The following is a 22,118-nucleotide window of genomic DNA, read 5'->3' on the forward strand; positions in this document are numbered from 1 at the left end:
GGTTGTAAATGTTCTAATTTAGTAAAAAAAGTGTTGGATTGAAGGGGGTTAAGTGAAGCTGTTTGTTTAGTGACTGGAATTGATGTGAGTCTCCATGGATCTGATTAGTGTGCCTGGAGGGTTTTCCCACTTCCAATAATAAGGAATTCCATTCAATGTGTTGTCCCATTGGAGCGACAACGCCAACACTAACAGAGATCAGCGGCTGTAGAGAGAGAGGGAGAGAGGAAAGATCAGAAACTGGGAACAACAGGTCGGAATGTTTCAACACTGGGTTAGAATCTGGGAACAATGAACCGGAATGTTCCAACCGAGGACAGGGATTTATCCTGGTGGATTTATTGGTTTACTGCAGAAGTTTGGTGGATCCCATCAGCTGATCGGATTGAATATCTACTGCACGTGATTCAATGCTTTTACTATCCCCTCCTTGCTGTTGTGGGCGTTCCAGGTATGTCCCTGGCTGGAATTGATCCGGCCTGACCGCTATGTGAATCAGAGCAGGCGAGGGCTGGAGAAGGGAATGTCTGTTGATCAAGGGTGGGATTTTGCAGCTTTGGGAAGAGCGAGGCTATAAAGTTCCGTCCCCTGTGTCCAGTTCCTAATTCTAGAAAGGCTGTTTAACTGAGTTGATTTCCTTGTCATTTACTGTACTCCGTTTGCTGCTCTTGTTGTTTTGTTTGAATTTCTGTATCCAGTTATTAATTCTTCCAGCAACTAACAATTGTCTCAGGGTCTATGGGCTAGGATGTCTTTTGTGTTCTGTGACTTTCCATAAACATGTGATCTTAAACATTATTCCTTTGTGAGAAAAGTATTGAGACAGAATCCTTTTTACCCTCTATATATAACACCAGTTCGCTGCTAATCACACACCCAGGCTGCATAATCCATTTTACTGGTCATGTGTGCAGAGCACGATTTCACACAGAGAGAACATGTTTTGTTAGTGTGAGGTGTATTCAGTACTGTAACAAGGTTTGGATTAACACCAATGAAGTTACACAAAAATCCCCTCTTCACAACACTCCAAGACCTTTTCAGGTACAATGAGGGAGAATTAGCATTGACAATGCACCAACCCAGCACAAATTTCAGAGTGTAGGAAGAAACCTGAGCACCTGGAGAAAACCCAGGCAGACACAGGGAGAATGTGCAGACTCTGCACAGACAGTGGCCAAGCCTGGAATTGAACCAGGGCCACTGGTGTGATGAGGCAACAATGCCATCCCCTGTGTCACCATAAACTCTCCAAGAGTCATCGGAGCACAAATACACAGACACACCGATATAAATACACATACTTACTGTTGGAAGCAATCAGATTAAAGCACTTACTGTCACTCAGACACAAATTCAAGAATAACCAAACTTGTTGCATCATTCCAGAACAACACACTGTTAGGAACACTCATACGGTGCTCTCTTGCTTGCTCACACACACACACACACACACACACACACACACACACACACACACACACAGGGGAGGGGGATGGGTTTACAGCTACTTCCTGTCCATTGATGATGGGGTGAGCAGTAAAATTACACGACAGCCGAGAATTCAGGTCCAAGGCTGAATTCGCCTCTTGTGACCTCACCGGCGGACTGAGCATCCTGTCCATTTCTAGCGAGAGGCTGAATAAATTATTTAAATTTATTTTCAAACAAAGTCAAATAAATGTAGTGAGCCTGGGATGGAATTGTACGACACACTTGCCTTTGCAGCCTCACTGGGAGAGGTTGTGTCCAGTGAGGTAAACAGCTGCTCCACACGTATGTGGATGAGTCATGATGACCTGCTGGTGGAACCAAAGGCCATCAACAGGCAAGCTCTAGGGCAAAGGTAGGAGCCCACTGGGCAGTGCCAACCTGCCGGGGGTCTACAGGAGTGGAGCCTGAAGGTAGTGGGGCCAATGGGTGCGACGGGACCTGAAGGCAGCTTGGCTGTCAGGAAGTGGGCTGATTCTGCTGGCAAAATGCCAGTCTGCATGTGATTGATGGGGGGAGAAGGGGGCCCCTTCTCCCACCATCCCAACTGCAAGCAGTTGGTTAATGAAGTTGGTCCCCCTGCCACTCCAATGATTCCTGAAATCTAACAGATTCCTCCTCAATATTTACCACACCACAAATTTTTGTATCATCTACAGATTTACTGACCATGTCTCACACATTCATGTGTAGGCCATCGATGTGCACTACAAATAGCAAGGGACCCAGAATCAATCCCTGTGGAAACCAATTGGATAGGGTTTGCAATCACAAAAGCAACATTTGAACAGGACCCTCTGTGTCCTACTACTCAGCCAATTTTGAATGTAATTTACCAAATTGCCCGGATTACTTCCTCGTTCAGTCTCCCACGCAAAATTGAGATAAGCAAAAGCTTATCTAAAGTCCACGTAGATTCCATCACCTGCACTTCCCTCATCTACTCACCCAGACACCTCCTCAATATATTCCAGCAAATTCTTAGATATGATCTCTCCCTGGCAAAGCCACGCTGACTGTTGTTTATAAATCCTTACCTCTCGAAGTGGAGATGAATTCTGACCCTCAGATTGTTTTCCAATCATTTCCCTACCAGGGCTATGGTGATGATGGTGTCTTGGGCATGATCTTGGATATCTCCAGGACACCTTGTAGGGTGGCAGTACAGTGGTTAGCACTGCTGCCTCATAGTATCAGGGACCCCGGTTCAATCCCTGGGATTCCATCATCACCAGTGAAGCTTGTTTTTAAACTTTGAAACCAGCTCCATTCGCACATATTACTGTTGAGATTCTGTTAGAAGAACATAGAACATTACAGCGCAGAACAGGCCCTTCGGCCCACGATGTTGCGCCGACCAGTTTTTTAAAAAAAAACACTGACCCACTAATCTAAACCAATCCCTTTTCGTCCATAAACCTATCCACAGATCTCTTAAACGCCCCCAAACTAGGCGCATTTACAACCGCAGCAGGCAGGGCATTCCAATCCCTCACCAACCTCTGGGTAAAGAACCAACCCCTGACATCCGTCCTATAACTACCCCCCCTTAATTTAAAGCCATTCCCCCTCGTGCTAGCTTTCTCCATCCGAGGAAAAAGGCTATCACTGTCCACCCTATCTAAACCTCTAATCATCTTATATGTTTCAATGAGATCCCCTCTTAGCCTCCTTCTTTCCAGCGAAAACAACCCCAAATCCCTCAGTCTCTCCTCATAGGACCTCCCCTGCATACCAGGCAACATCCTGGTAAACCTCCTCTGCACCCTCTCCAAAGCCTCCACATCCTTCCTATAATGTGGGGACCAGAACTGCACACAGTACTCCAAGTGCAGACGCACCAGAGTTGTGTACAGTTGCAACATGACACTGCGGCTCCTAAATTCAATCCCCCTACCAATGAACGCCAAGACACCGTATGCCTTCTTAACAACCTTATCTACTTGATTCCCAACTTTCGGGGATCTATGTACACATACACCTAGATCCCTCTGTTCATCCACACTATTCAAAGTCCTCCCGTTAGCCCTATACTGAACACATCTGTTACTCCTACCGAAATGAATTACCTCACACTTCTCCGCAACGTGTGATGTTTCCCTGGAGAGGATCCACTCTGAGGAGTGCAGTTCCTCTCAGCTCCCTAATGCCCACACTAAGCCTCGATCAGAGCAGTACATCACCAATCTGTGTAAGTTCTTTGGTAAGGCACATCGTTCCAGCTTGAGATGTGAAAGACTGATTTGATTTGAATTTAATTAATTTGGTTTATTATTGTCACATGTATTCGTGTGCAGTGAAAAGTATTATTTCTTGAGTGCTATGCAAAGATTGCCGAATGTAATGCTGCAGTCAAAGCGAGGATGTAGATTATCTTCTAATGAGTGGAACAATTTGGAAGAGTTTATGTCTGGGGTGCGTGGGGCCCTTCATTATACTAGCTGCTTTTCCAAGGCATCAGGAACTGTAGACAGAGTCAGTGGGAGGGAGGTTAGTTTGAGAGATGGACTGGGCTCCGTTCACAAAGCTTTGAAGTTTCTTGCACTCTTGGACAGAGCAGGAGGCATACGGAGCTCTGATACAACAAGAAGCTTTTCTATGAGGCATCAATTTAATAAGAACATAGGAACATAGAACATAAGAAATGCGATGTGGGTCCATTCAAATGTCTGATGGTGGCAGAGAAGAAGCTGTTCTTGAGTCAGCAGCATGATGGCACAATGTTTCGCACTGCCGCCTCACAACTCCAGTGATCTGAGTTTGATTCCTGCTTGGATCACTGTCTGTATGGAATTTGCACATTCTCCCTGTGACAGCGTGGCTTTCCTCCGGATGCTCCGGTTTCTTCCCATTGTCATGCAGGTTAGGTTGATTGGCCATGCTAAATTGTCCATTAGCATCCCCAGATGTATATATTTAAGGGATTAGCAGGGTAAATATATGGTACTTTGGGTGTAGGACCTGGGTGGGATTGTTATCAGTGCAGATTCAATGAGTTGAATGGTCTACTTCTGTACTGTAGAGATTCAGTGATTCAGTTGGTACATGTCCACCAAATTTTTATTTCCTCTCCAACGGAACAAGGTGGAAGAGCTAATGTCCGTGTGCATGGGGTTATTAGGCTGGCTGCTTTTCTGAGGCAGCGGAAAAGGTTAGTGTCAATGGGTGGAAGGTTGGTTTGAGAGATGGACTGGGCTCCGCTCACGAAGCTTTGAAGTTCCTTGCGGTCTTGGACAGAGCAGGAGAAATACCAAACTGTGATACAACCAGAAAGAATGTTTCCTATGGGTCATCTGTAAAAGTTGGTGAGAATCATAGCTGACATTTCAAATGTCCTAGACTTCTGAGAAAGTAGACTAGTTGGAAAGTTTTCTTAATGACAAGGTCATCATGGAGGAAGCAGGACAGGTTGTTGGTGTTCTGCACTGCTAAAAACTTGGGCAATCTCGACATTTCAAATTCATCCCATTGATGAAAACAGGAGCACGTTCTCCACTCTGCTTCTGGAAGTCGATGAGTCTCTGCTTTGTTGACATTGAGGAAGAGATTTTCTCATCTCACCAGCTCACGATTCTCTAACTTTTCCCTATTTTCTGTCTCATTGTTGTTTGAGGTCTGACCCACTGCAGTGGAGTCATCAGAAAACTTGGTAATCGAGTTCGATGGGGATTTGGCCACAAAGTCATTAGTGTATTAGGACTTTCCAACCTTTCAGGACCCAGTCCCCCTGTGTAACATCCACGCTGTCCTGCTTTCTGCAGCCACTGACTGTTCTGTCTGTAAGGGGCTGAGGACACAGCCTTGTGGGGCAGCTCTGTTGATGATGACTGTGGAGTAGGTGTTGTTGCCTCTCCTTAATTATTACGATCTGTGGGTTAAGAAGTTCAGGGCCCATTGCAGAGGCAGAAACCAAACCCCAGGACATGGATGTGTTTTTCTAAAATTTTAATTCCACCCTCAGTCTAAATGGTAACTTCTTTCCCTGAATCGCGTCTAATTTTATTCTTTATTTCCTTCCTGACAGTGAACATAATCACAATTGTGACCCTGGTGAGCAGAAACTGTGGTCTGTCCAAATGTGTGACTCGTTACCTGGTGGCCATGTCAGTGGGGGATCTGCTGGTCATTATCCTCGACCTGATATTCAGACACATTCCCATTGTTTATTGGCAACAGTTCTTTTTCCTGCGCTCGGTCCCCCTGTGTAACATCCACGCCGTCCTGCTTTACGCAGCCACTGACTGTTCTGTCTGGTTCACCGTCACTTTCACCTTTGATCGATTTGTGGCCATTTGCTGCCCCAAGCTGAAAAGTAAATATTGCACTGAGAAATCGGCAGCTGTGGTTCTGGGAACAGTGACGGCGCTGAGCTGCTTAAAGAACATTTTCTGGTATTTTATGTTATCAAATGTATATTGGCTGGAGAACGCCCCCTGGTTTTGCGTTGCCAAAGAGGGTGTTATGCAATCTCCAGTCTGGGTGACAATTGAGTTCCTCCACCGTATTCTAACCCCGATTGTCCCATTCTTTCTGATTCTGCTGCTCAATGTTGTCACCGTCAGACACATTTTAGTGAGCAACAAAGCCCGCAGGAGACTCCGGGCTCACAGCAGTGGGGAGAATCCCAGAGATCCAGAGATGGAGAGTCGCAGAAAATCCATCATTTTGCTGTTTGTTATCTCAGCCAATTTCATCCTCTTATGGTTGACATTAATGGTTTATTCTATGTGGAGTCGAATGTATTATTTGGACTTCCAGTCGATATGGTTAGATTATTTTGTTATGGAATTGGCTTTCATGTTGCAACTCTTGAGTTGCTGCACAAATACTGCCATTTATGCTGTGACGCAAACTCACTTCAGGCAGCAGCTAAAAAAATTACTGAAATATCCCCTTACTGCAATTCTTCAACTCATTTCCCCCTGAGAGGAAACTACAACCACAAGACACCTGACTCTTCCTATTGGACATTCAAACTGTAAATCACTAAACAGCCTCACAGAGACAGAAAGAGTGACAGGTAGATAAATAGAGAGAGAGAGAGAAAGAAGAAAGTGATGGCAATCATGGGAGTGATAAAGAGAAAGAAATTGAGAGAGAGCAAGGAAATTATACAAAGACATAGAGAGCAAAGGAGTTTGAAAGAGTTCCTAACAGGTACAGGTAAAGAAACAGACGGGGAGAGAGACAGACAGAAATAACAGAGACAGAGAGAGACTCTCACAAAGCGAAAGAGACGGGGGTAAAAGTGGGGAAAGTAGTGAGGGAGATATTCAGAGAATGAGAAAGAGAGACAGAGGAAGATGTAGTAAGAAAAGGAGAGGGAGATGAAGAGGTAACAGGAGACAAAATGTGAGGTAGAGGGAATTAGCCAGAGACAGAAACAGAAATGCAAAGACAGAGAATGTGAATGAATGGGGAAGAGTGAGACTGAAAGAGTACAATGGACACAGCGAGAGCAAAAGACAGGATGAGGTAGAGAGAGAGAGAGAGAGAGAGAGGAACAGACCAACAAGTAAGTAAAAGGGAGACAGAGATAGAGAGGGAAAGGGACATTGAGATGAAATGGGAGGAGAGAGAGAGAGACTGAGAGGGGGCAGGAGGCACAGAGGAAGAGGTTAGACAGGGGGAGACAGAGGGAGAGGCAGAGAGATGGAAAGAGAAACATAGAGAGAGGCAAAGGCACAGAGAGACGCAGGGAAAGAGTGACAGAGAATGACACAGAGAAAGACAGAAAGAGACAGAGAGAGACATACTTAATGACATTAACGATAACCATCAAGTGGAGTTATTGGAATATGAGCTCCCTGATTGAGGCAGTTGATGCTGTCCAACCTGGGAACCCTGTAGATGTATATAATATGGTGTGTCTAGGTTACCGGGACTCAGGGTTTGTACACTCAGGGTGTGGATATGGTGGACTGATGGTTTTCATCACTAGATTATTAATAAAGAAACTCAGCTAAATGACCTGGATGAGGAAGTGGAGGGATGGGTTAGTAAGTTCGCTGATGACACGAAGGTTGGTGATGTTGTGGATAGTCTGGAAGGATGTCAGAAGTTGCAGCGGGACATAGATAGGATGCAAGACTGGGCGGAGAAGTGGCAGATGGACTTCAACCCGGATAAGTGTGTAGTGGTCCATTTTGGCAGGTCCAACGGGATACAGGAGTACAGTATCAAGGGTAGGAGTCTTAGCAGTGTAAAGGATCAGAATGACCTTGGGGTCCAGGTCCATAGGACTCTTAAATCGGCCTCGCAGGTGGAGGATGTGGTCAAGAAGGTGTATGGTGTACTGGCCTTCATTAATCGAGGGATTGAGTTTAGGAGTCGAGAGGTAATGCTGCAACTTTATAAGACCCTTGTCAGACCCCACTTGGAGTACTGTGCGCAGTTCTGGTCACCTCACTACAGGAAGGATGTGGAAGCTATTGAGAGGGTGCAGAGGAGATTTACAAGGATGTTGCCTGGATTGGGAGGCATGCCTTATGAAGATAGGTTGAGGGAGCTGGGATTCTTTTCCCTGGAGAGACGAGGGTTGAGAGGCGACCTGATAGAGGTTTATAAAATGTTGAGAGGAATAGATAGCGTGGATTCTCGGAGGCTATTTCCCAGGGCTGAAATGGTCACTATGAGAGGACACAGGTTTAAGGTGCTGGGGAGCAGGTACAGAGGAGATGTTAGGGGTAAGTTTTTCACTCAGAGGGTGGTGAGTGAGTGGAATCGGCTGCCGTCGGTGGTGGTGGAGGCGAACTCGCTGGGGTCTTTTAAAAGACTTCTGGATGAGTACATGGGATTTAATGGGATTGAGGGTTATAGATAGGCCTGGTAGGTATGGATATGATCAGCGCAACTTGTGGGCCGAAGGGCCTGTTTATGCTGTAGTGTTCCATGTTCTATTTTCTATTCTTACTGAATGAAATGCCCAGATTGATGGTAATAATGCCCTGAATAAATCAATTATTGAGATAAATAATGATTTCAAAGTGATTCTTTTCAAATAATATTAAAGCAAATCTGTATCATTCACAGCATAAGGCTCACAACTGAATCATGGCAAATTTTTATTTGTTTTTGTTTTCATCACCAAAAGACGCAGAACAACTTGTTGATTCTTTTGGATCGAGGCTTCAGATCCAGTGCCGTGCAGTTAGAAAATAATCTTTGTAAATCTCTGAAATCTAAACCTGATTCTCTGCTTGTGAATGAATCAGAGAAATACCCAGGAAAAGTTCAATTACACATTAATTTAAAGTTTATTTATTAATGTCACAAGTACCATGTGTGGCACGGTGACACAGTGGTTAGCATTACTGCCTCACCGCTCTCGGGAGCTGGGTTCAATTCCAGCCTCGGGTGACTGTCTGTGTGGAGTCTGCACATTCTCACTGTGTCTGTGTGGGTTTTTTCTGGGTGCTCTGGTTTGGCCCCACACTCAAAGGATGTGCAGGTTCATGGGCTGGCCTTCGAAATTGCCCCTTAGTGACCAAACATTTACAGGTTAGGTGGAGTCCTCATGCTAAATTGCCACTTATTGTCCAGGGATGTGCAGGTTCGAAGGATTGGCCGTGCTAAGTGAACCCTCAGTGTCAGGGTTCCAACAGGACAAATACATGGAGTTTTGGAGATGGAGTCTGGGTGGGCTGACTGGCCTCGTCCTGCACTGCGCTGATTCTATGATTATTTCAGCATTCAAATTAAAACTCTCGTACTCGGTACGTCTCCTGCTCTGTCACTGATCACAGTAACCTACAAAGGGTCATGAATGAAGCCCAGTCCATCACACACCAGCCTCCCATCCACTGACTTTCTCTAAACTTCCTGCTTCCTTGAGAAAGCAGCCAGCAAAATCACAGACCCACAGACCCCGGGCATTCTCTCTTCCACTCTCTTCTTACAGAAAAAGATATAAAAGTCTGAGGTCACGTACCAACCGACTCAAGAATCGAGCCATTCCAGACATTTAAAATGAAGTCAAGTTTATTTATTTGTGTCACAAGGAGGCTGACATTAACAGTACAATGAAGTTACTGTGAAAATCCCCGAGTCGCCACACTCAAGTGCCTGTTCGGATTATACTGAGGGAGAATTTAGCGTGGCCTATGCACCCTAATCAGCATGTCTTTCGGGATGTGGGGGGAAACTGAAACGCTGGACTTGGCTGAAATCGGATCATAGATCAATTGAAAAGGGGAATATATTCAGGGGTCTGTGAAAGAGCAGGGGGAGAAGATTAGTGAGATAGTTACTAGCATCAATAGATTGGGTCGCATTGACTGCCATTTCTAATGACACTCAAACAATGTCAATTCAACAGAAATAAAAGAGTTCAGGTTTCCCGTGTCCTGGCATTTCCAAGTGTTAGAGCAAAATGATAAGTAATCTGAAATCAAACAGCTATGAATAGAAAAGTTCCATGTGTTGTAAGCAATGTGCCAGTTTATAGATCACAAAGTGAAAGATGCATTGTAAAATGTAATGAATGTTATTTTATTCCTCCTGGACAGATAATATTAACACAAGTGTGTTTGTTCACAGGTTATGCGCGTGGATATGGTAATAGCTATAAATTATAATCCCTTCATTGTATATACTCATTTTACCAAACAGAATAAAAACAAAATACATGATTAATATATAAATACAAATCCCTTTACTGTACCTTTTTTGATTTGAACTTTAAAATTAATTTATTAGTGTCACAAGTAGGATTCCATTAACACTGCCAAGAAGTTACTGTGAAAATCCCCTTACACTCCGGCACCTGTTTGGGTACACTGAGGGAGAATTTAGCATGGCCAGAACATCTAACCAGCACGTCTTTCAGACTATGATTTGATGTATTTTTGTTGCATGTACTGGTATACAGTGAAAATTATTATTTCTTGCGCACTATACACCAAAGCATATCGTTCACAGAAAGGAGAGGGTGCAGAATGTAATGTTACAGTCATAGTTCGGGTGGAAAGAAAAATCAATGTAATACAAGGTAGTTCCATTCAAATGTCTGATGGCATCAGGGAAGAAGCTGCTCTTGAGTTGGCTAATACGTGACCTCAGACTTGTGAGTCTCTCTCTGTATCCCTGTATGTATCTGCAATTCTCCATCATTGTCCCTATTTGTATCTGTGATTCTCTCTGTGTGTCCCTGTGTGTATCTGTGATTCTGTGTGTGTCTGTGATTCTCTGTGTGTCCCTGTGTGTGTCTGTGATTCTCTCTGTGTGTCCCTGTGTGTGTCTGTGATTCTCTCTGTGTGTCCCTGTGTGTGTCTGTGATTCTCTCTGTGTGTCCCTGTGTGTGTCTGTGATTCTCTCTGTGTGTCCCTGTGTGTGTCTGTGATTCTCTCTGTGTGTCCCTGTGTGTGTCTGTGATTCTCTCTGTGTGTCCCTGTGTGTGTCTGTGATTCTCTCTGTGTGTCCCTGTGTGTGTCTGTGATTCTCTGTGTGTCCCTGTGTGTGTCTGTGATTCTCTCTGTGTGTCCCTGTGTGTATCTGTGATTCTCTGTGTGTCCCTGTGTGTGTCTGTGATTCTCTCTGTGTGTCCCTGTGTGTGTCTGTGATTCTCTCTGTGTGTCCCTGTGTGTGTCTGTGATTCTCTCTGTGTGTCTGTGATTCTCTCTGTGTGTCCCTGTGTGTGTCTGTGATTCTGTGTGTGTGTCCCTGTGTGTGTCTGTGATTCTCTGTGTGTCCCTGTGTGTGTCTGTGATTCTCTCTGTGTGTCCCTGTGTGTATCTGTGATTCTCTCTGTGTGTCCCTGTGTGTGTCTGTGATTCTCTCTGTGTGTCCCTGTGTGTGTCTGTGATTCTCTCTGTGTGTCCCTGTGTGTGTCTGTGATTCTCTGTGTGTCTCTGTGTGTCTCTGTGTGTCTCTGTGTGTCTCTGTGTGTCCCTGTGTGTCCCTGTGATTCTCTGTGTGTCCCTGTGTGTGTCTCTGATTCTCTCTGTGTGTCCCTGTGTGTGTCTGTGATTCTCTCTGTGTGTATCTGTGATTCTCTGTGTGTCCCTGTGTGTTTCTCTGATTCTCTCTGTGTGTCCCTGTGTGTATCTGTGATTCTCTGTGTGTCCCTGTGTGTGTCTGTGATTCTCTGTGTGTCCCTGTGATTCTCTGTGTGTCCCTGTGTGTGTCTGTGATTCTCTCTGTGTGTTTCTCTGATTCTCTCTGTGTGTCCCTGTGTGTGTCTGTGATTCTCTCTGTGTGTCCCTGTGATTCTCTGTGTGTCCCTGTGTGTGTCTGTGATTCTCTCTGTGTGTGTCTGTGATTCTCTCTGTGTGTCCCTGTGTGTGTCTGTGATTCTCTCTGTGTGTCCCTGTGTGTATCTGTGATTCCGTGTGTGTGTCTGTGATTCTCTCTGTGTGTCCCTGTGTGTATCTGTGATTCTCTGTGTGTCCCTGTGTGTGTCTGTGATTCTCTGTGTGTCCCTGTGTGTGTCTGTGATTCTCTGTGTGTCCCTGTGATTCTCTCTGTGTGTCCCTGTGTGTGTCTGTGATTCTCTGTGTGTCCCTGTGTGTGTCTGTGATTCTCTGTGTGTCCCTGTGTGTGTCTGTGATTCTCTCTGTGTGTCCCTGTGTGTGTCTGTGATTCTCTGTGTGTCCCTGTGTGTGTCTGTGATTCTCTGTGTGTCCCTGTGATTCTCTCTGTGTGTCCCTGTGTGTATCTGTGATTCTCTGTGTGTCCCTGTGTGTGTCTGTGATTCTCTCTGTGTGTCCCTGTGTGTATCTGTGATTCTCTCTGTGTGTCTGTGATTCTCTGTGTGTCCCTGTGATTCTCTCTGTGTGTCCCTGTGTGTGTCTGTGATTCTCTCTGTGCGTCCCTGTGATTCTCTGTGTGTCCCTGTGTGTGTCTGTGATTCTCTCTGTGTGTGTCTGTGATTCTCTCTGTGTGTCCCTGTGTGTGTCTGTGATTCTGTGTGTCCCTGTGTGTGTCTCTGATTCTCTCTGTGTGTCCCTGTGTGTATCTGTGATTCCCTGTGTGTGTCTGTGATTCTCTCTGTGTGTCCCTGTGTGTGTCTGTGATTCTCTCTGTGTGTATCTGTGATTCTCTGTGTGTCCCTGTGTGTGTCTGTGATTCTCTGTGTGTCCCTGTGTGTGTCTCTGATTCTCTCTGTGTGTCCCTGTGTGTATCTGTGATTCTCTCTGTGTGTCCCTGTGTGTGTCTGTGATTCTCTCTGTGTGTATCTGTGATTCTCTGTGTGTCCCTGTGTGTCTGTGATTCTCTCTGTGTGTCCCTGTGTGTGTCTGTGATTCTCTCTGTGTGTCCCTGTGTGTGTCTCTGATTCTCTCTGTGTGTCCCTGTGTGTATCTGTGATTCTCTCTGTGTGTCCCTGTGTGTATCTGTGATTCTCTGTGTGTCCCTGTGTGTCCCTGTGATTCTCTCTGTGTGTCCCTGTGTGTGTCTGTGATTCTCTCTGTGTGTCCCTGTGTGTGTCTGTGATTCTCTCTGTGTGTGTCTGTGATTCTCTCTGTGTGTCCCTGTGTGTGTCTGTGATTCTCTGTGTGTCCCTGTGTGTGTCTGTGATTCTGTGTGTCCCTGTGTGTGTCTCTGATTCTCTCTGTGTGTCCCTGTGTGTCTCTGATTCTCTGTGTGTGTGTCTGTGATTCTCTCTGTGTGTCCCTGTGTGTGTCTGTGATTCTCTGTGTGTCCCTGTGTGTGTCTGTGATTCTCTCTGTGTGTGTCTGTGATTCTCTCTGTGTGTCCCTGTGTGTGTCTGTGATTCTCTGTGTGTCCCTGTGTGTGTCTGTGATTCTCTCTGTGTGTCCCTGTGTGTGTCTGTGATTCTGTGTGTCCCTGTGTGTGTCTCTGATTCTCTCTGTGTGTCCCTGTGTGTATCTGTGATTCCCTGTGTGTGTCTGTGATTCTCTCTGTGTGTCCCTGTGTGTGTCTGTGATTCTCTCTGTGTGTATCTGTGATTCTCTGTGTGTCCCTGTGTGTGTCTGTGATTCTCTCTGTGTGTCCCTGTGTGTGTCTCTGATTCTCTCTGTGTGTCCCTGTGTGTATCTGTGATTCTCTGTGTGTCCCTGTGTGTGTCTCTGATTCTCTCTGTGTGTCCCTGTGTGTGTCTCTGATTCTCTCTGTGTGTCCCTGTGTGTGTCTGTGATTCTCTCTGTGTGTCCCTGTGTGTGTCTGTGATTCTCTCTGTGTGTGTCTCTGATTCTCTCTGTGTGTCCCTGTGTGTATCTGTGATTCCCTGTGTGTGTCTGTGATTCTCTGTGTGTGTCTGTGATTCTCTGTGTGTGTCCCTGTGTGCATGTGTGATTCTCTGTGTGTGTCTGTGTGTGTCTGTGATTCTCTGTGTGTCCCTGTGTGTGTCTCTGATTCTCTCTGTGTGTGTCTCTGATTCTCTCTGTGTGTCCCTGTGTGTGTCTGTGATTCTCTCTGTGTGTATCTGTGATTCTCTGTGTGTCCCTGTGTGTGTCTGTGATTCTCTGTGTCTCCCTGTGTGTGTCTGTGATTCCCTGTGTGTGTCTGTGATTCTGTGTGTGTGTCCCTGTGTGTATCTGTGATTCTCTGTGTGTCCCTGTGTGTGTCTGTGATTCTCTCTGTGTGTCCCTGTGTGTGTCTGTGATTCTCTGTGTGTCCCTGTGTGTATCTGTGATTCTCTGTGTGTCCCTGTGTGTGTCTGTGATTCTCTCTGTGTGTCCCTGTGTGTATCTGTGATTCTCTGTGTGTGTCTGTGATTCTCTCTGTGTGTCCCTGTGTGTGTCTGTGATTCTCTCTGTGTGTCCCTGTGTGTGTCTGTGATTCTCTCTGTGTGTCCCTGTGTGTGTCTGTGATTCTCTCTGTGTGTCCCTGTGTGTGTCTGTGATTCTCTCTGTGTGTCCCTGTGTGTGTCTGTGATTCTCTCTCTGTGTCCCTGTGTGTGTCTGTGATTCTCTCTCTGTGTCCCTGTATGTGTCTGTGATTCTCTCTCTGTGTCCCTGTGTGCATCTGTGATTGTCTATCTGTGTCCCACAGAAGCAGAGACCCAGCACTGATCCCTGTGGTACACCGCTGGTAACTGGTCTCCAGTCTGAAAATTTTCCCTCCACCACCACCCTCTGTTTTCTATGAGACAGCCAGTTACTTATCCAATTGGCCAAATTTCCTTCTATCCCACACCTCCACTTTCTTCATGAGCCTACCATGGGGAAGCTTATCAAACACCTTACTAAAATCCATGTATACGACATCAACTGCTCTACCTTCGTCCACACACTTAGTTACCTCCTCAAAGAATTCAATCAAATTTATGAGGCAGGACTTACCCCTCACAAAACCGTGTTGACTATCCTGGATTAAACTGCATCTTTCCAAATGGTCATAAATCCTATCCCTCAGGACCCTTTCCATTAACTTACCGACCATTGAAGACAGGCTAACTGGCCTATAATTACCAGGGTCATTCCTGTTTCCTGCCTTGAACAGAGGAGCAACTTTCACCACCCTCCAGTCCTCTGGCACTATCCCCGTGGACAGTGAGGACCTAAAGATCAAAGCTAAAGTCTTCACAATCTCATCCCTTGCCTCCCTAAGTATCCTAGGATATATCCCATCTGGCCCAGGGGACTTATCGACCCTCAGGTTTTTCAAAATTGCTAATACATCTTCCCTCAGAACACCGACCTCCTCCATCCTATCACCTGTATCACACTCTCATCCTCAAAAACATGGCCCCTCTCCTTAGTGAACACTGAAGAAAAGTATTCATTCTTCGCCTCTCCTATCTCTTCTGACTCCATGGACAAGTTCCCACTACTATCCTTGACCAGCCCTAACCTCACCCTGGTCATTCTTTTATTTCTCACATAAGAGTAAAAAGCCTTGGGATTTTCCTTTATCTGATCCTCCAAGGACTCCTCATGCCCCCTCCTAGCTCTCCTAAGCTCTTTTTTAACTCATCCCTAGCTACCTTAAGGATAGCATCAGGGTGGTAGCAAGGGATGATATTGGAGCCAAAGAGTAGAAAGTGGAATCGTTGTGGGTGGAGATTAGGAACAGCAAAGGGAGGAAGACGCTGGTGGGTGTCGTCTATAGGCCCCCGAATAATGATCTGGAGGTGGGGCGGGCTGTTAACGCGCAAATAAGTGCGGCGTGCAGGAATGGGACGGCGATAATTATAGTAGTGTACAGTTGCAACATTACACTGCGACTCCTAAATTCAATCCCCCTACCAATAAACGCCAAGACACCGTACGCCTTCTTAACAACCTTATCTACTTGATTCCCAACTTTCAGGGATCTATGTACACACACACCTAGATCCCTCTGTTCATCCACACTATTCAAAGTCCTCCCGTTAGCCCTATACTCGACACATCTGTTGTTCCTACCAAAGTGAATTACCTCACAATTTCAATTTACATATTTACAATATTTATTGTATTTACATATATACAATCTACATATTGACTGGTCGACCCATGCTGGACGCGGTGGGCTCGAGGAGGAGTTCTTGGAATGCTGCCGGGATAGTTTCCTCGAACAGTGTGTGTTGGAGCCGACGAGGGAGAGAGCTATCTTGGATCTGGTGTTATGTAATGAGGCGGGTAGAATTAGGGACCTTGTGGTGAAGGATCCTCTTGGGGAGAGTGATCATTGTATGGTGGAGTTTCTGGTGCAGATGGAGGAGGAGAAAGTGGGTTCCCGGACACGCGTCCTTTGTTTGAACAGAGGGGAGTACGGTAGGATGAGAGAAGAATTGGCGAATGTGGACTGGGGGAATGTGTTGGAAGGTAGGTCTGCTGAGGAGCAGTGGAGGATCTTTAAGGAGGTCTTTCTTGGCGCTCAGCAGAAATTTATTCCTATGGTTAAAAAGGACCGTAGGAGGAGAGGTAATAAGCCGTGGATAACGAAGGAGGTGAAGGAAAGTGTTAAATTAAAAGCGGAGGCATTTAGAGTAGCAAAGAGTAGTGGGCGAGAAGAGGATTGGGAGAGGTTTAAATGTCAACAAAGATTGACAAAGAAGTTGATAAAGAAGGGTAGGAGAAACTATGAAGCTGGGCTAGCGCTTAATATAAAAAAGGATAGCAAGAGTTTTTATAAATATATAAAAAGGAAGAGGCTGGCTAGGGTGAACGTTGGTCCCTTAGAGGATGAGAAAGGGGACCTAGTGGTAGGGGATGGGGATATGGCTGAGGTCTTGAATAACTTTTTTGTTTCGGTCTTCACGGAGGAGGACGTGAATAATTTGCCGGGTGTTAGTGATGGAAAGGTGGTAGGACTGGAGGGTCTTAATGACATTATTGTTACTAGAGAAGAGGTTTTCGTTAAGTTGGGAAACATGGTTGGTGCAGGCGTAGAGGGTCAAAGGGCCTGATCCTGTGCTGGAATTTTCTTTTTCTTATGTTCATAGAGTTGACCTTACCTGTCCCTGTAACATGAAACACCCGATTGTTTCGAATCTGAAAATATAAATACTTCCTGATGCGTGTTTTTCCTTCTCAAAGGCTGACCTCTCAATAACCCTGGGCACAAGATACAATCTTTAAATCTGCCATTTCCCGGGAATGCAAATCTCAGCCATACTGGGCAGTGACAAAGAGTCCAGTGTGGGATGGGTTGATGAAGTGTTATCGCACAGAGAGATACAAAAGTCTCCAGAGAGGCCTTTTTTCACACAGGGAGTGGCGAGTGAACAAGCTGCCAGAGGTAGTAATAGAGGCGGGTACTTTTTTCTTTTAAAAGCATTTAGACAGTTACGATGGCTATAGAGGGATATGGACCAAATGTGGACAATTGGAATGATCTCAGGGGTTTGAAAACAATGAACAACATGGACAAGTTGGGCCGAAGGGCCTGTTTTCATGCGATAAACCTCTGTGACTCTATCACACGTGAATGGAGAGAAGCAGTGACTTTGGAAAGATGGAGCTTAACAGACTGAGAGAGCTGTGTTCTCACAGCACAGAATAAGTCCCTTCCACCCATCTGATGTGTGCTGACCAAAGACAAACCATTTAAATCTACTCACACCATTTCACCCATTCACCATCCACACTTTGACATTATTACACAGAAACATTGTGATCCTGGATAGTGTTGGACATTTCGATTTTTGTCACCAGGTTATTCAGGGGGAAGACAAATCAACAAATCAGAGTTCAAATCCCACAGTGCAATCTCAAAATTCATTCACTGCATTTAAAAAAATATATAATTTAAATAAGAATTTGGCATCTACAATTTTCATCAATTATCTAGCAAATAAATTATTTTACCTGCCTGTAACTGGTGTGTGGCACAGTGGGACATTGGATAGCACTGCTCTCTCACAGTACCAGGGATGTGGGTTCCAGTCCACACTTTGGTGACTGTCCGTGTGGAATTTGCCCATTCTCCCTGCGTCTGTGTCTGTTTCCTCGGTTTATCCAGTTTTCTCCCCCATTCCAAAGACGTATACGTTGGGTGGATTGGTCATAGTAAACTGTCTGTTAGTCTCCAAAGATTTCTAAGTTAGCTGCATTGGTCATACTAAATTTTCCCAGAGTGTCCAAAGATGTGTATTTCTGGTGGATTGTCCATTTTAAAATGTGCCTTAATGTCCAAAGATACTTGGTAAGGTGGATTGGTTATGCTAAATGCATCTTTAATGTTCAAAGATGTGTAGGTTGGGTGGATTGTCCATTCTAATTTGTCTCTTAGTGTCCAGAGATATGTATTTTGGCTGGATTCCCAATGGTAAATGTGTGTGGTTTTGAGGTTAGGGTGGGTGAGGGTTGGTTGGGGAGGGTCTGTGTTGGTTGGGGGTTGGGGTGGTGAATGCTCTTACACACAGTTAGTGAGGTCAATAGGTTGAATAGCCTCCTGGACTGTATGAGCTCTAAGTTGCTTTTAAATAAATAAATTCAATAAGAATTTGACATCAGCAATAGTGACTATTTATCTCTCAGCTTCCATTCGAAATCCTGCCCGAGTGAATCGATTTCCTTTTGCAAAGTATCTCTTCTTGGGACCACATTCTCACTCTGATTCCCGTCCCACACCAGTGGGAATGACTGCATATTTCCTTTGGAATTCTGCCAGGAAGTCACAGAGTCATAGTTGTACAGGGTCGGACAGCGTTGTACAGGGTCGGACAGCGTTGTACAGGGTCGGACAGCGTTGTACAGGGTCGGACAGCGTTGTACAGGGCTGTATAGTTTTCTACAGGGTTGGACAGGGTTGGAGAGGGGTGGACAGCGTTGGACGGGGGTGGACGGGGTTGGACGGGGTTGGACGGGGGAGGACAAGGTTGGACAGGGGTGGACAAGGTTGGAAGGGGTTGGACAGGGTTGGACGGGGTTGGACAGGGTTGGACGGGGTTGGACAGGGTTGGACGGGGTTGGACAGGGTTGGACGGGGTTGGACAGGGTTGGACGGGGTTGGACAGGGTTGGACGGGGTTGGACGGGGTTGGACGGGGTTGGACAGGGTTGGACAGGGTTGTATAATTTTCTACAGGGGTGGACAGGGGTGGACAGGATTGGACAGCGTTGGACGGGGCTGTACAGGGTTGGAGAGGGGTGGACAGCATTGGACGGGGGTGGACGGGGGTGGGACAGGTTTGTATAGTTTTCTACAGGGCTGGACAGGGCCGGACAGGGCTGCACAAGGCTGGACAGGGTTGGACCGGGTTGGGCAGTGTTGTATAGGGTTGGACAGGGGCGGACGGGGTTGGATTGCGGTCGGTGCAGACTTGATGGGCCGAATGGCCACCTTCTGCACTGTAGGATCCCATAAACAAAAAATATCAGGAAACAACAGGACAAAGGTTTTCCTTCCACCGTTGGCATTGAATTTAAATCCACTCCCCCTCCCTCCCCACACACTCCCCCCACCGACACTCACCCCCCTCCCCCCTCCCCCCACACTCCCCCCTCCCCCTCCCCTCCCCACTCCCCCCTCCCCCTCCCCCTCCCCTCCCCACTCCCCCCTCCCCCTCCCCTCCACACTCCCCCCCCTTCCCCCCCACACTCTCCCCTCCCCCCACCCTCCCCCTTCCCCACACTTCCCCCTACCCCCTCCCTGAAGGGTGACGTCAGCTTCGAGCTGCTCCGGCTCCTTGGCGCCTTTTTTTTGAATCCCTCGCGCACTCTCTTCACACCGCCACGGCCAACGGTCAGATGTCGGTGCAACGCGAGTCACGTGTCTCCTTTCCGGGAGGCCCAAGGGTACAAATAGAGGCAGTGTGATGGGTGGGACTGCAGGAGGGTGGGGGCGGGGCTGTGCGGTGGCGGGGGCGGGGCTGTGGGAGAGTGAGGTTTTCTTGGGGGGGCGGGGGCGGGGCTGGGGGCGCGGGTCTGGGGGAGGGGCTGGGGGCGGGGCAGGAGGAGGGGCTGGGGCGGGGCTGGAGGGGGTGGGGGCCCGGACGATGCTGACATTGATATTTTCAGGCTGGGGGGTCTGAGTTGTGTAAAATGAGTTGTTTGGAGATTTGCACAGAAAGGTGGATCCAGGCTGTCTCTTTGCTGTGTTTGAATGTTGTCCCAGACTGAGAGACTGTCTGGGCCATGGTGCAGAAACTCCTGAGGCATCATGTTGGAGCTGAGGGTGACAGAGCAAAGAGGGAGACACTGTGAGGGAGGAATGAGGAAATCAGTGCAATCGGCTGGAGAGACAGGGATGGGTTCAGGATGATCATTCAGCCTCGGGACCATTGGCTGGGTCCAAGCTGCTCAAATCCTAATAATATTGTGATTTTAGTGGAAGGCTCTGAGGATAACTTTAGTTTTCTTCCATTTTGTGCCCAATTTCATAAACACCCTATCCCTAACCCGATCCTTAACTCTAACGCTAAACCTAACCCTAACCTAAATCTAACCCGAACTGTAATCCTAACCCGAACTCTGACCCTAAGATGATCCCTAACTCTAATCCTAACCCTATCCCAACCTCGAATCCTAACCCTCCCCCTAACCCTAACTCTAATCTTAACACTAACGCTAACCCTAAACCTAACCCTATCCGTAACTCTAAACCTAACCCTAACTCTAATATTAACCCTAACCTAACCCTAACCGTAATCCTATCCGTAATTCGAACCCCAAACCTGAACCCTAACCCTAACTGTAATCCTGACCATAACTCTAATGCTAACCCTAACCTAACGGTAACTCTAACATTAACTCTAACCCTACCCTAACCCTAACGTTAACCCTAGCCCTAAACCTAACCCTAACTCTAACCCAAACCCTAATCCAAACTCAAACCCGAATCCGAACACTAACCCTAACCCTAACTCTAATCCTAACCCTAATTCTAACGCCAACCCTAAACTTAAACCTAACTCTAACCCTAACCCGACCCGTAACTCTAACCCTAACCCAAACCCTAACTCTAATGCAAATCCAAACTAACCCGAACTCTAACCCGAACCCTATCCCGATCTCTAACCCTATCCCTAACCCTAATGCTAAATCTAACGCTAACCCTAACCCTAACCCTAACTATAATCCAAACCCAAACCCTAACCCTAATTCTAATCCTAACTCTAACCTGAACCCTAACCCTATCCCTAACCTTAATGCTAACTCTAACGCTAACCCTAACTCTAACTGGAATCCTAACTCCAACCCTAACCCGAATACTCACCCTAACTCTAACCCAAAGCCTAACCCTAACCCTAGCCCTAAACCTAACCTGAACTCTAACCCAAACAAACCCTTACCCTAACTCGAACCCAAACCCTAATCCTAACACTAAGACTAACCCTAACCCTAACTCTAAACCTAACCCGAACTCTAACACCAACCCTATCTGTAACTCTAACACTAACCCTAAAACTAATCCTAACTCGAATGCGAACCCTAACCCTAACGCTAACCCTAACCCTATCCCTAACTCTAATCCTAACCCGAACCCGAACCTGAACCCGAGCCCTAACCCTAACTCTAATCCTAACCATAACTCTAATGCTAACCCTATCCCTATCCCGAACCCTATACCTAACCCTAACGCTAACGCGAACACTAACCCTAACCCTTACCAAACTCTAACCCTAACTTTAATCCTAACCGTAACCCTAACTCTAATCCTAACCCTATCTCTAACCCTAATCCTAACCCTAACCCTAATGCTAACTCGAACGCTAACCCTAAACCTATCCCTAACTCTTATGCTAACCCTATCCCTAACTCTAACCCTAACCCGAACCCGAGCCCTAACCTTAACTCTAATCCGAACCATAACTCTAATGCTAACCCTAACACGAACTCCAACCCTAACCCTATCCCTAACCCTAATGCTAACTCTAACGCTAACCAAACTCGAACACGAACTTTAATCTTAACCCTAACCCTATCCCTAACTCGAATCCTAACCCTAACTCTAACCCTAACCCTAACTCTAATCCTAACCCGAATCCTAACCCAGATCCTAACCCTGATCCTAACTCGAACCCAAACCCTACTAACCCTAACCCCAACCCTATCCCTAACCCTAAGCATCACCCTAGCCCTAAACCTAACCCTAATGCTAATCCTATCCCTCACCCTAAGCATCACCCTAGCCCTAAACCAAACCCTAATGCTAACCCTAACCCTAACCCTAACTCTAACCCGAACCCTTAACCTAAACCTAACCCTAACTTTAACCCTAACCCCAATTCAAACCCAAATTCTAACCCTAACACTTAATCTAAACCCTAACCCTAACTCTAACCTTAACTCTAACCCA

General features: G+C 46.4%; 1 protein-coding gene across 1 annotated transcript; it reads left to right on the top strand.

The window, feature by feature from the left end:
* Positions 1-1,697: 1,697 nt before the first annotated feature.
* Positions 1,698-6,417, top strand: LOC145338011 (putative G-protein coupled receptor 139). Its single transcript, XM_080182780.1, has 3 exons — positions 1,698-1,846; positions 3,600-3,682; positions 5,516-6,417. Exons 1-3 carry the CDS (start codon positions 1,698-1,700, stop codon positions 6,415-6,417), a joined length of 1,134 nt encoding a protein of 377 aa, XP_080038906.1.
* Positions 6,418-22,118: the final 15,701 nt, after the last annotated feature.

The sequence above is a fragment of the Carcharhinus amblyrhynchos genome, unplaced genomic scaffold (genome assembly GCF_965287045.1).
Source record: "Carcharhinus amblyrhynchos unplaced genomic scaffold, sCarAmb.v2.hapA scaffold_88, whole genome shotgun sequence".
In the NCBI taxonomy this organism is placed as follows: Eukaryota; Metazoa; Chordata; class Chondrichthyes; order Carcharhiniformes; family Carcharhinidae; genus Carcharhinus; species Carcharhinus amblyrhynchos.

Bases quoted from the DNA above. Each gene is read 5' to 3' on its own strand.
- LOC145338011 (XM_080182780.1), top strand. From the start codon at position 1,698: ATGGAATTGTACGACACACTTGCCTTTGCAGCCTCACTGGGAGAGGTT. The intron at 1,847-3,599 runs GTAGGAGCCCAC...TTCCCTGGAGAG, and splicing joins AGGCAAGCTCTAGGGCAAAG to GATCCACTCTGAGGAGTGCA. The intron at 3,683-5,515 runs GTAAGTTCTTTG...CCTTCCTGACAG, and splicing joins GCAGTACATCACCAATCTGT to TGAACATAATCACAATTGTG.